Genomic DNA, 13,155 nt, shown 5'->3' with positions numbered 1-13,155 from the left:
GGACCATTAGAACAAAAGTTTGGAAATTCAAGAAGTTAACGATTTACCGATAAGGCATGTCATAGAGCATGATTTAGAAATTAATGGAAAATAATAAGTGCATGCTTACATAGACAATAATCGCATATAAATTATTTAAGAAAATTTAAAACTTTGAATAAAATGCGTTACCCCTGGTTTAAAATATAAAAAGGTCATGTAGCATTCGACTAAAATTTGACTTTCCCTCTCGCAGCGGCAAACTGTTCAAGTGCCTTCAAGCGCCGATACAGGACCTACGCACGTGGCTCCGGCCAAGCACACCAGCGGCTCTGCCGCCTCTGCGCACGAGTTCGCCACTCGAACGCGGCATCAGCTACATCGACGACTCGGGCACCAGTTCCGAGGACGAGGCCTACTCCAACACACAGGCCGCCGAAGTTTCGTTGTCCTCGACGGTGTCGAGTGCGCCGCCCACCACTAGAGCTTTCTCTTCGGACTCGGGGTAAGTCGAGTCCCTCGTCCAGCAGAAGTGAAGGTATATGTACGAGTTTCAAAATCTAACAACCACTTCTCCTATTTTGCAGATTCTCCTCGGAAACAGGCGACCGTCGTTCGCGCTCGTACGAGTGCGGAGGCAGCAGCCGCAAAATCAGCGAGTCCTCGAGCAGTGAGCCCGGGGACGCCTTGGGCCAACAGTCTCAGCGCGCTGGCACGTTCACGCGCTCGCGCTGGACCTCCTCCTTCCGCAAGCTCCTCGGGCGCAAGTCCAAGGCCAAGGCCAATGCCACGGCCCAGCCCGAATCGGCCATCTAAGGACGCGGCCAAAGCCTCACCCACGAGTTCTAGAAATGTGCTCAAAGTATACACTAATCGATAACGATAATATACTGTAGGTACTAATAGCCGATCGTCATCGCGGCGATGACTCTGTTTTTTAGGTCGCTCATCGTATAGAGAACGGTGTTATAGGAGGAATTGACGGATCATGCTCACTCGATGCAAGGCGGTAGGCGTTGATTTAAATATGTTGCTTTGTACTCTCAGTGACTTTATTTTATTTTTTTAATTTATGTTCTGTTGGTACAAAGAGTTGTTGTTTGTACCAGTATGTTCCATGGCGTTGGCGAATCGACGCATGGGACGAAATTGTAGATTTATTGTAAATAACTCACAAAAACATGTTCTATTGTATTATTTGCACTGAGGGCACAAAGCATTGTAGAGTATACGAACTTAGGTAACTTTAAAATAGACGCGTTTCTTGCTTCAGTGGACAACCTATACAATAGTAAATAATAAAACTGTTCTTTTTAAGACTTATGGTTACGGTACATCGCTTTAGTTCGAAAACTATAAAACAAACTATTTCGATTTTTGGTTCCATGAAATTTTAAAGTTTAAGATTAGTTTGGTAAAGGGTCTTATAGCACACGGCGTTAGTCGTTGTGTGCTATTGCAAAATTACGTTACGGATGATACCATTTCTTTTTGTAAAGTTATCTACAAAATTATTTTCGGTGATAAAGTACAATTGTTGAAATTGTAAAAGAGCATGTGACTATATATTTATAAAGTCTTATTTGCCAGGTGCAAATATTTATATTTTTCAGTATTCTTACTTTTTAATCAAAGAAAACGAAAATAATTGGATAATAATTATTCAACGCTGTAATTATTAATTAATAATCTATAGAAAGAAGTGATATTTCAAAAGAATATAGATATAATCTTTGTATTAGCTTTAAGGAGAATAAAAAATTCCTAACGCATTTCGTATGAAAGTTCATCTTACGAAACTGATTGTATCTTAATGGAATTCATCATTAAAAACGATATCGCCTCGCATCGAGTATAACCGTTCCCGTCAATGAGTATATATTTTCGATGAACAAAATGATAACTTATTAGAGATGACTTTTCTGTTAAAACAGTAGCAGTGATACACTCAATGCAATAACTGTCAATTCATGCTTCGACGTGATGTAACATTCCCGAACAATTCACAGCGAACAAACAGAAAAGCAAAATTTGACATGTGGCTAATTGAAAAATCCCTGCTTCGATATTTATTTTTCTTATTTGTCGACTACAATACGTTTCGGTTTGAAGCAACTGTGATAACAAAAGAGATTGTTGTGCCGAAGAAAATTAAGCACGAGATTTTAAGAGCGTGTCTTTCACATGACAAAGATGATGCTATAAATACAACTTTTGAAAAGTTAAAAATAAGGAAGCGACACAATATTCTGCATTTCAAACAATGCCAAGTAAGACTTTAAATGAAATCGTCCAATTTTTTGATGGCGAGTGTAAGAACGAAAGATGGATTCCGAAAACGCGTACGATATGTTTAAAAATCTGAATTATTTCCATGTTCTTTTGTCGGCAATTTTCGTTTTTGCTATCGTTGCTCATCGAACCTCGCACATTATCTGATACTATTCACATTTGAGGAATACGTATAAATGAGAATTCTCATTGTAGAAATCTATAATCAGAATCTAAACTGCCAGCTGATTATATAGAAATCTTGATCAAGTGTTTTAGAGTAACGGTATAAAGCTAATAGTTCCATAGATAGCATATAAAAGAAAACTCATTTTGTAGAGCAGGCAGGAATTGGAAAAACTAACTCTTAGATTTACTCAAATCTTACTAAAATACGTAAGAAGACTGTTACGTTAAATTCAAAGATGTTGTCAGTTAGTACTTAATAACGTCTCAGCCCAACTTATGTATACTAATGTGCATGTATTTATTAAAATGATATCGTCATCTTTGAAAAATGATTAATTTATAAAGTTTGAATTTAGCGTTGTACAAACATGCATTTAAAATGATTTATCATTAGAAATCTTTTCCTTTCGATTAATTAGGTTAAAGTTTTCTAGTGAAAAAGATGACGGTTTCATAAATATCGAATTGTTAAGAAATTTCAAGAGACACGAGCTTTCCAAACTACATGGATTGTAGTTTCTCTGTTACTATAATCAACAAAAATTATCCTAATTGAAGTGATGAGGAAACATACAAGCCTTGAACAGCAAAGATCCCGATTGATCAATAAATATACATTATTAAATCCTGTGCCTTAGTGCGAGCACTTGTTAATTACTCCATATAGTAAGACAATTTTGTCATCGGGATTTTACCCCTTTTTCAACGAGTTTTCAAGCGCCCAATAAAGTTGTAACGGCCCCTACCGTTTCAAAGTCTACAGTTTAGGTATTGTCAATATACAGATTAACAATATTATGTCTATTGACAAAATTAATTTGTTGCCAATTGAGATCATACCTAACTTCAAAGGACGCAAATAACATTACTTTTCAAAAATTAATGTAATTGTATAGTAATGATTCAAATGACATCAATTTTAAGTAAAGATTCAATTGGTAGCACGTGACATTCATATCCTGTTGAAATAATAAATCTCTAACCTGACCCATTTATGTATGAATTTACATAAAAAATAATCAACGTATCAGATTCGAATTAAAAACATTTATCAATGACCTTTTCGTGAGGATTTTAATTATTAAAATTATAATCATGTTGATTGTACAATTATAAATTTCTATTTGAATGTTATTACTCAAAATGTATATATTATTTACTTGAGATTGGCTCACATAGGTACGCTACAAAATATTTACATTTTGTAACTTAAGTATTAATCAAACAAATCGAATCTCCACGAAAAAAAAGGATTCTAGTTGATTTCGTCGATATCTCAAGAAATTTTGATATTATGTATTTCTCTAAAGTCATCGACTCTTTGCTGTTTACGCCACAGTATAATATTTACGAAAATGTAGTAAAAGTCAGGGTGCGCAAGGTAACATTACACCTATTTTAGAGCATAAAGCAGAAATTTACTTGAGAATGAGTAGACTTAATCACGTTCAAAATAACACAAAGTTATTATTATATTATATTGAATTAAGCATTGTATCGAAGTTGTATATTAATATTCTATTAAGTTAAGCTTTTGGGAGTCTTCGTAATGAACAACGTTCTCTACAAATAAGTTGTAATCTATAAGTTTAGCTGTAACAGATGCATTTTTCTTTTCCGTTCATCTTTTTACGTTAGACTCTAAGATTTCAAGACATTTTTTCTATATCGTGCGAAACACATTTTTTATTTATTTTGCGACTGCATTCTCACGCGTATTAAGGCAAAGCTCTACATCTGAATCGATCAGTTAAAAATCAGAGTCAAATTGTATTGTTCAAAGTTCCTGGTTCAGTGTTCAAACATTTTCTAAACTAATCTTGCAACGTTATTAATCAAACGTTCCTTATTACTAGCAATTTTTTTAATAAAAACAGGCAAAGAATTTTTCTCTGATTTATAGCTGTTTGACTCGTTCAAATTATAAAATAATAGGTGCCGAGCTCCACTTAAAGGAAAAAACGAAGAAAAAAAGACGAACGAAAAACACTTGTGTCCTAGTTGCGGAGCAAGAACGGGAACGAGCTACGTCTCTCTGCCTCCTCGTGTTAGAACGAGGGCGATAAAGAGGATAGTTGCCGAATTTGTTTTGTATTCAATGGACCTCGCAATAATCGAAGAGTTATGCTTAAAAATGCAGAAGCAGATACTGTTATTGATGTTTTCTATTTTTTATTGCCTTTCAAATTACAAAACTGTAATTTTTTCATTAAATATCTTAGATTCTGGCAGAATTCGAGAGTGATATTGTCTTATTCTTATTTGATGTATTTTCGTAAAATTCGTTTAAGTTGTACTTTTTATTTGACTCTTTTCAAAGGTCAAAGTTTATTTACTTTGTGATGATTTTCGAAATCAAGAAACTTTAAATTTGGGATGAACTGTACAAGATGTGCTATTTTTACTTGCAAATCACTGCAAATAAAAATAACACAAGGATTATTAGTTACATGCCAATTGTACAAACCATTTAATCATACATAACTGATTTCAATGTATCAATAGATAAAGTTAGACCCTGTATGATACAATATTGATGGTAGCGACATTTCAAGCAGCTACTTCAACCGCTTCTTTAAAAAAATTGGATTTCGGCCTAAATTGCTCAAATTATAATTGCGGATCTACATTTTTTTATGAACTAATTGCTTGAAAATTTGCTATCTATATCGTATTTGAAAACACGTACAGTGTACTTCAACAATTAAAAAATGTAAATACTTTCGAACGGTATCACAAAGTTTATGATTATCGACTTTGATTTGTTTGTCTTATGCGCATGTTTGTCCACTTAAGTAAGTCAGCTTCTACATTTTTAACTCGGCCTAAGTCTTCGACTGTTGTAACAGATTGAAGCAAGAAATGTAAACGTTGTGACTGTGTATGTAAATCACAGAAAAACGATCGAATAATATACTCAATGTTGCTATTGTGTAAAACAGATGGTACTGTCATGCAGATGTGTTTTGTGAAATGTGCATTAAGAACCAGGTAACCCATGGCATTCCAGTGAGTATATTGTAATATGAGAAATAAAACTATTATTATTATACATTAAATCAACAAGATTGTGTTTAATTTATCCAAACCAAAGCACCGTTCGAGTGATTCAACTTCCTTCTGCATGTGTACTTACATCCATTCAACACGATTCGAACGAATAACAGACCACCGTGATTTATGGAGCGATAAATCACAGAGCGTAACACTTCAATCTGTACGATTCCACGGCCAAAAGTAAATGCGTCTTTGCTATTTAAATCCTCCATGCGCAGCTCTAGCAATAGGTAATGCGCGTATCAAAGCGTAGATTGATCCCAATCATGCAAGACCTAGAACAGTACACACTTTTCGAATCGTTTTTAAGACAGTCGCTATGTGTCACTTGCGAGAATTTAAAAGCCCCGGCGACCCTTTAAATCCCGCGGTCGAACTCTGTTTACCAACAATCCCGCAAGACTCGCGCATAAACAAAAATCAGCTGATCGCTCCCCCACTTACCGACGGAACACAAGCCACCTGCCACCGGCAGACCACGCCTAACCTCGAATCTCATCACGGCAGATGTCGCCAGTAGTCCTTCCCAACGCGACAGGCGTACACGGCAACGCATACTTGCGCCGCAGCTCACGCGCGGGCTTCGGCGGGTTCAACGCGGTCGTCGCCTGAACAGCAGTCAGTCAGTCAGTCGCCTCTGGCCCGTCGCACGGCCGCCAACCTCTTTTCTCCGCTCCGTCTTTCTGTCTGCCTCTCTCTCCTCGATCTATCTCCATCTCGCACTGTTCGTGTATACACATGCAATAATCCCGCGAACACACGTATATATATCCTTCTCCGGAATAGCCTCGCGCGTGCGGCCCTTTGTACCCTATCTCGTGTCGTCCGCAATAAGGTGTGTACAGCGCACACGCGAGTACAAATCAAATTGCTGCTGCAGCAGCAGTGTGTTCCCGACGTCGAGGGGGGGCAGAAGAAGAAGAAGTCGCGGAGCTACGCTACAACATCGCCTGGCTGTATGCTCTGGGCTTATCATGCGGATGAGAGCCGTCGCAGCGTAGAGAGAGAGACGCCCGCCCGTCCTGTCTCCGTAAACAGCTCCGGTGTACAAGTGTGTGTGGGGCGGCGGATGTGCTGCTGCTGCTGCTGCTGCTGGAGGCTGTCTACTCCGGAATATGAAATGTGAGTGAGTTCTGTTCTCTCCCTGTTTCTAGGAGCAAGTGCGCGAGATGTGCGTGTGTCTGTGTGAGTGCGTACACAGTGACGGGATGTGCGTGAGAGGTGATTGTCATGGAGGAAAGAGAGAGAGAGAGAATCGCGGTTTTCTCGACGCTCTGATGTGTCCCTCTGCGGATAATCCGGGATGCAGTCGCTCTTGGGCTTTTAATCCGACGTGCTGATGCTGTTCCGAGCCATTGTTTACGTCGCCGGGGATGTTATTGTCGATGCGGGTGTGCAGGTTCGAAGCTGTCGTTCGGCTATAAACGTTCGAAACTCGTCTCGGCTATTCGGAGCCTACACAATCTCTCCAGGAGCGTGTCATACTGTATTCAGGACGTTATAGGTTAGAAAAACTCTGCGCTGTATCCTCTCGCCCCGACGTCCGTGCCAAAAAAGTATCGACCGAAAAAAGAAGTCGAATAGCCGAACCGGAGCACCGAACATTGTGTTCTGCTAGTCTCCCTCTGCATCTACATCCATACCTTCACACATGTGTGCTTCTGAAAGCGCACAGTATAGCTATATACCTCGATGCGCGTGTTTTTCTCTCTCTCTCTCTCTCTCTCTCTCTCTCTCTCTCTCCTCTCCTCCATCGCCGGCGTGTTTCACTCGTTTGGTATGCAGTCGTGTGATGAGCGCATGATGCGAGAGAAAGAAAGAGCAAGAAGATGATGAGGCTTCGCAACTCTGCTGCAGCACTGCAGTGTACGAGTTTTCCAGCAGTTTCTTCTTTCGCGAGCTTACCTATAACGCATTGTCGGATCGACTCTCTCCGAACAGTCTCGTGCTCCTGATGCGGGACGTGTGTAAACAGAGCCGATGCTGTATTTGCGAAAGAACGTTTAGTCGAGGGGGCTATTTATAAGAGGCGTCCGAGTTTCGATGCGCGAAAACGATGAGTAAAATCCAAGGCGTTTATGATGCAGTGCACTGCAGCAGTGCGTTGAAACTTGAGCTTATGGAAATCCGAGAGCAGCTCGTGTGATTGTGTCGCGAATAGTATCGGTCAGTTTTCCGTCGGATTAATCACACGCGATGCGCGACTGCTTCTGTGATTGCGTGTGTGCGTGTGCGTCGCGATAAGCTTGTAAATTGAAGGGATCTATTAGTGAACACTCGAGCCCCCATTTGCGCTCGTTAAAGAAGTTGAGTTTTCGATGCGATCATGGGGGTCTGTATGGATAATTGGTCGAGTATGGGATTTGTAAAGGAGATTTTCGATAGTTTTTGATTTAAACCAAAAGGTATACAAATTACCAAAAAAGGGGCGCCTCGAATAAGCAAGCCCACTATGTACCTCGGCCGATAAATAATCAACGATTTGGGCCGCGCGCACATGCTCGCCGATTCAATCCCAAAAGCGTCCGCCGAATGGCAGTAAATACGCGAGTCGCATGCACAATCATCGTGTATCCGAGCGGGAGAGAGAGAGAGAGAGAGAGAGAGAGCAGAAACAGACGGAGAAGAAAAGAAATGCAAATATCTGCGCGCGCGCGTATGCAGATTTTTATAGGAGCGGTCGGCAATAGGTTCACGGTCGGCAATTACGACACGCTCTCGCTCTCCGCGCGCGCGCGCGCGCGCACAATGCACCGACTTGTTTCACTTCTATACAGAGAGATATATTGGTGTATGTATTCGTGTGTGTATACGTATGCGTAATGTGTACTTTTGGTTCTGACTCTCTCCGCGGTGCTGTACAATATTTACACTCGATAAGCCGTCGTTCGATCGGCCAACTGTAAATGTAGTTTCGGAAGCAAGTTTGTCTTTTTTTAGAAAACTAGGCTTTCGCGAGCGACAATTTCCCTCATGCCCGTTTTCTTCTCTAGCAAGCAAGCATATTCAGGTTTGTAGAGGAAAAAGACTTTCGGTTGATTATTTTACTATCGATCGCGCAGCTGGCTCTAATTGATCTCGGCGCGATTTTATTGTTCTACAAAGGAAGCATTTGAAATGTGTATTCACCAGTCGTCCGAGGCTTTATCTGTGATATTCTATACCCGCGCGGCACTAATAGATACCGAAAGTAAAACCAGCCGATTATTGGATCTCGATAACATCGCGGCGTCAATGCGGCGTTATCTTATACTCCGTCGAAAAAGGTCGAAGAAACGATTATTATTGTTCCGCCTTACTGCGTTCTTTCGAATGAATAAACTTGCATCAATTTCAATCTAGTCCCCAACCGCACTGCGAAGGTCGCGGTGTGTTTACCTTCCATCAGCATAACGAAATCCATGAAAACATCGCGAGGCGCCTGACTGTATATAAAAAGCAATCAGTAGTCGCAACCTATCCATACGCGATATTCTTTTTCGCTTTCGAAATCGAAGCGCGCGCTGCAGCTTTCCCGTAAAAGCTCTCGGCATGTCCGCACACACAATCGCGCGGATCCGGCACGAACCGTCACACCGCGGAAACGCTTCTCACGTCTCTTTCTATATTATGCCTACTGTATACCCACCTATACCGATCGATTTCCAGCGTCGCGGCTGTGTGGCAAAAATAAATACACCAGACGCGACGCCTATACGATGTATATAGAGGTAGACTCGTGCGGAAAAGAAGAACGAAATGAAACTGCTGCTGAGGCTCGTCGACGTTTATATCGGGTTGATTGAGGAGTATACACGTTTTATGACATAGACATCAGAGTCCCGTTAATTTTGGCTCGATTAAAATTTATATCCTCGGCTGCTCTGAATCGAACGTAATTACTCAGTAGGTCAAGATTGTAATATTCTCCTTCGAAGACTGAAATTTATTCCAAACAATCTCGTGTACACACGACGAAGCACGCGCTGGAACACGTGTGCGCTCTCGTCGGGAGTATGTGCACGAGAGAGTCGTCGTTGCATAAAAACGCGACTCTTCGTCGCGAAAATCGCGCGAAGTAGCATGGGATGCTCTCGAGGTTTATAATGAGTTTCGGCGCGTGTGTGTGTGTGTTGCAACCGAATTCGGTCTAGCGCGCATTATTGTCTAATAATAGATGAGAGTCGTGGATATGCTTTCTTTCTAATTGACGCGGCAGTGCAGGTTGCGCAAAACTCTAGAATTATTATTAAATTCATAATGAAATTTGTTTTTAATGAAGATCGCCCGAAATAATTGACAGCGTCAGTGTGGTTGAACTAATAAAAGCGTTAACTATATATCTCGACGAAGTTAATTAATTTTCCCCGTCGCGTACTCGTATTTTTAGACAGCCTAAAGATAACCTACATAATTATATTAGGCGTGTCTAGATACTCATTGATACAGCCAACTCTAATAATACCGCGCTCTGCCGCCTATTTTTAGGACAAATATCGGGAGATTTCCTTTCGCGCGCGCCTTATTCCTATCTTCGCGCCGTGATTCGCGTTCGACGTTTCTAAGCTCACAAGCCGAGGCATATAATTGGCGTATACTTACACACCACGGAGAGAGAGTGTCAAGCCCGATCCGCGTCTCGTACATTACATCCATCTCGCGATCGGAATAACTGCGGAGGCGCCGGAACGTCGGTTTAAGCGAGAGAGAGAGAGAGAGAGAGAGATGCCCACGCTCTCGCACGCAAGTATACGCTGTATATGTATACACGTGTATAAATACTAGACAAGACGGCAGAGAAAGGCCGCGGCTGAGCTCCTTTAGGATTTGCGCAAAAGCCCGAGGCCTAATATGGCTTTCGAGCGCCGAGGCGGTCGGTTTCGCAAATTCGAGTTTCTGCCCCCCCCCCCCCCCCCTCGAGAGCGTACACACACGCGACACTGGCGACGCCGTTTTTGGGATGTATACCTATATATATATATACTCAGCTTAGAGTCGAAAAGCTTGTACGGCGATTTTTGTACTTCAGAAAATTATATCGATGTATCATAAAGCGAAAAGCCCAGTAGATAACTCTCAGAACGAGCCGGCAGATCTAAATTTTTCAATTCTACGCGGTCAACTTAAAGCTGGATATCTGTACCGTTCTGTGCTACATCGAAACGACTGAGCTGTAGTATCATAGTCGCTCTCGCGCACGAGTATAAACTAGTAGCTGGTGCTCGGGAATTATAGTCGCTGCGTCCGCGAGCACGTAATGGCGCATACAACAGGTGAGAGAGAGAGAGAGAGAGAGAGAAAACGAGGTTTTCAGAGCCCGACACTTCGATCGAGTATAACGGGAGTGCGCATTGTATTATATTTCGCTTCTGTTTTTTCGCGCCTCTCGTTATGGTCTGATAAGCTAAGCTTCATTCCGCTTATTGTTCTCGCGACCCGCTTTGCCCCCTCCCTTCAAATTCGTGTCAAATGAGCTGCCTCGATTTTTACCTTTACCTCCGTTATTGTTATATTAAAATACACGGAAGTGAAATACTGCACATTACTCGTCGAGATTCGTCGTAAACACTCGCGCGAATTCCCGAAATAGCCCATCTCGCGCAAAATTCCTGATGCGCAGACAGACGCGGAAGTTTCCTCCGCGCTGCAGAGTCGCAGATAAATTGTCAGCGGCATCGGGGGAGAAGTAGCTATCCTCCGCGCATTTACTTTCATCGGTCATCGGCGCGCGTGTTTGTCTAGACCGCGTCGCGGTAAATATCCTCTCTCGCGCGCGGAGAGAAAAGAGAAAAGATAAGCCGTAGCGTCAGGTCATCGGCTTTCGAGAGAGCTTTGTCTCGGCTTTTTCCGCGTTATTGTTGTTGTTTTAGTTCCGTAAAGGAATCCCGATGTGGATCGAGAGGGGGAGATATAAATTCGTCCGAGGCGGCGATCGACAAATGGATAGGAAGATGGACGTTGGAGAATCGAAATTTTAAAGATAGATGCTTGGTTATAGCGAAAGTTTTTATAGTGTATACAGGCTGCTTGCAAGGAATCTCGACGTCGTTCCGACGTTAAATCGAGCAGGACATTAACCTTGTAAATACTCCTTCTCGCTCTACTTTCTACGTAATTACAAAATTGCCTTTCGCGCATAATACAATATACACCGTCTCAAAAAGCACCTGTCGACACACCTCCCAAAACAAAGTGTAACTTAGTAAGGCCCGTGCCTGCGTAAAATTTCAACCTCATCCCGCCGAGTTTTATACGCCTCCCATAAAAAAGGGAACTGCAAAGCTCGCGCAAGCCCTCTCGCACGCGTTTTTCGCTCAGTATAGCGCCGCACCGAGCGCTGCACGCGAGCACCGCGCACTGCCGTCTTCGATCGACCGCCGCTGCTGCTGCTGCTGCTGCTGCTGGGCGTCAGCTGACTGCTCTGCTGCAGCAGGGCTGAGCCGATGCTATGCGCGCGGGGCAAGTTGCTGGCAGGGAATTAGCTATGTTTTTATATGGGGCTTTAGCTCGTTAGCCAGAAATTTGAATATTCGATGAAGGTGCGTATAAGCAAGCCGAAAGGGCTCGAGAGTTAAGCGATGGATAAGCAGATTAAAAATAAGTTAAGCGCATTTGTGTATTTCAACTTTTTATACGGCCTCATACGCGCACTCGCGAATGTGGCTCAAGTACGAAGTTTTTACCGGTGGATAATGCATCAGCGCGGTGTCATCCTCTTTTTCTCTCGCTGCGGACACTCCTCACTGCATACGACTAACAGTAACAAGCGCATCAATTCCTTCGTACCGCGACACTTTAATTTCTGCTTCTCCGATACGGAAAGGACGATTTAATAACGCGTTCGAAGCCGTGCATTCTAGCGACGTTTAGGCAAATGAGGATAGTCGAATTATACTTTGAAAGCAGATCAAAGTCATTGACAGAGCCTCGGCCGGAATCGAGAATGTAACGGAAAGAAGGAATCGCTGAATGCACGAACGGGAGAGCCTTTGCCTGTTCGAATGAATAATGAATGAAGATCGGTGTGCCTTATTATCGAAATGGACCTAGAGGAGGCCAAGTACAACAATAGCCGCCGCGCGCCAGAGGCTATTCTCGTTCAATAAAGCTTGTAACATTCGTATCGACTGACTCACTGCACTCTTCTCTCGGAGAGTATTAAACATGCACCGAAGCGTCGAGTTACGCAAGCTCTCGTTATCATAGCTCGCCTATGATAATATAAACGAGGATCCCCCAGCGAATCAGTCCGAAGCCTCCGAGAGCATCAACGGAATTCCACAGCCCCGCGCGCGCGCGCGCACGTTTCTGTCCAACACACATCCATAATATACTCTCTCGCTCGCTCGCGCGTTGCGCTCTTTCGAGCTCGCAACTATCTGGAATCCGCCGCGCTTAGCTATACTCGTGCGCGGCCGTAGAAGGACGAGAAAGGAGGCAGGCGCAGCTCGCTCCGTCTCTCGTTTGCTAAACTCCTGGGGGGATATTATACACGCGCTCTCGAGAGCTGCAGCCTTCTTTTTCGCTCGCGCGAGCGAGCGAGAGAGCTACTGTGCGCCGCTGCTGTTATTCAGGTGCATGTGGAAATGGAAATCTTCGCCGAGGGAGAGCTATTGTTTCGCGGTGGCTGGAATTTCGGGGAGATTTGTTTGGTGATTGGTGATGCTTTTTATGAGGTAG

At 42.8% G+C, this 13,155-nt stretch overlaps 2 protein-coding genes across 14 annotated transcripts in view; both read left to right on the top strand.

Moving 5' to 3' along the window:
- The window catches only part of LOC100680036, a 50,174-nt gene extending 44,672 nt beyond the window's left edge, over positions 1-5,502 (top strand). For all 3 annotated transcript variants that reach the window (XM_031931514.1, XM_003425035.4, XM_031931513.1), the window contains 2 exons: positions 236-484; positions 567-5,502. In XM_031931514.1, the coding sequence (XP_031787374.1) occupies positions 236-484; positions 567-795 (478 nt within the window). In that variant the 3' untranslated portion in view covers positions 796-5,502. The remainder of the gene's footprint in view (positions 1-235; positions 485-566) is intronic.
- A 569-nt stretch (positions 5,503-6,071) lies between these two features.
- LOC100120752 (F-actin-monooxygenase Mical) overlaps positions 6,072-13,155 on the top strand; it is a 62,154-nt gene continuing 55,070 nt past the window's right edge. For 4 of the 11 annotated variants that reach the window (XR_004227333.2, XM_031928102.1, XM_031928096.1 and 1 more), the window contains exon 1: positions 6,075-6,618. The gene's annotated coding sequence lies outside the window, so the exon portion shown is untranslated. Of the gene's footprint in view, positions 6,619-13,155 lie in introns of all 11 variants that reach the window. The other 7 variants (XR_004345185.1, XM_031928104.2, XM_031928121.2 and 4 more) reach the window with 3 other exon arrangements.

The sequence above is a fragment of the Nasonia vitripennis genome, chromosome 1 (assembly GCF_009193385.2).
Source record: "Nasonia vitripennis strain AsymCx chromosome 1, Nvit_psr_1.1, whole genome shotgun sequence".
NCBI classification, from domain to species: domain Eukaryota; kingdom Metazoa; phylum Arthropoda; class Insecta; order Hymenoptera; family Pteromalidae; genus Nasonia; species Nasonia vitripennis.
The sequence above is the reverse complement of the archived record's forward strand: the minus strand, read 5'-3'. Positions and strand labels throughout refer to the sequence as shown.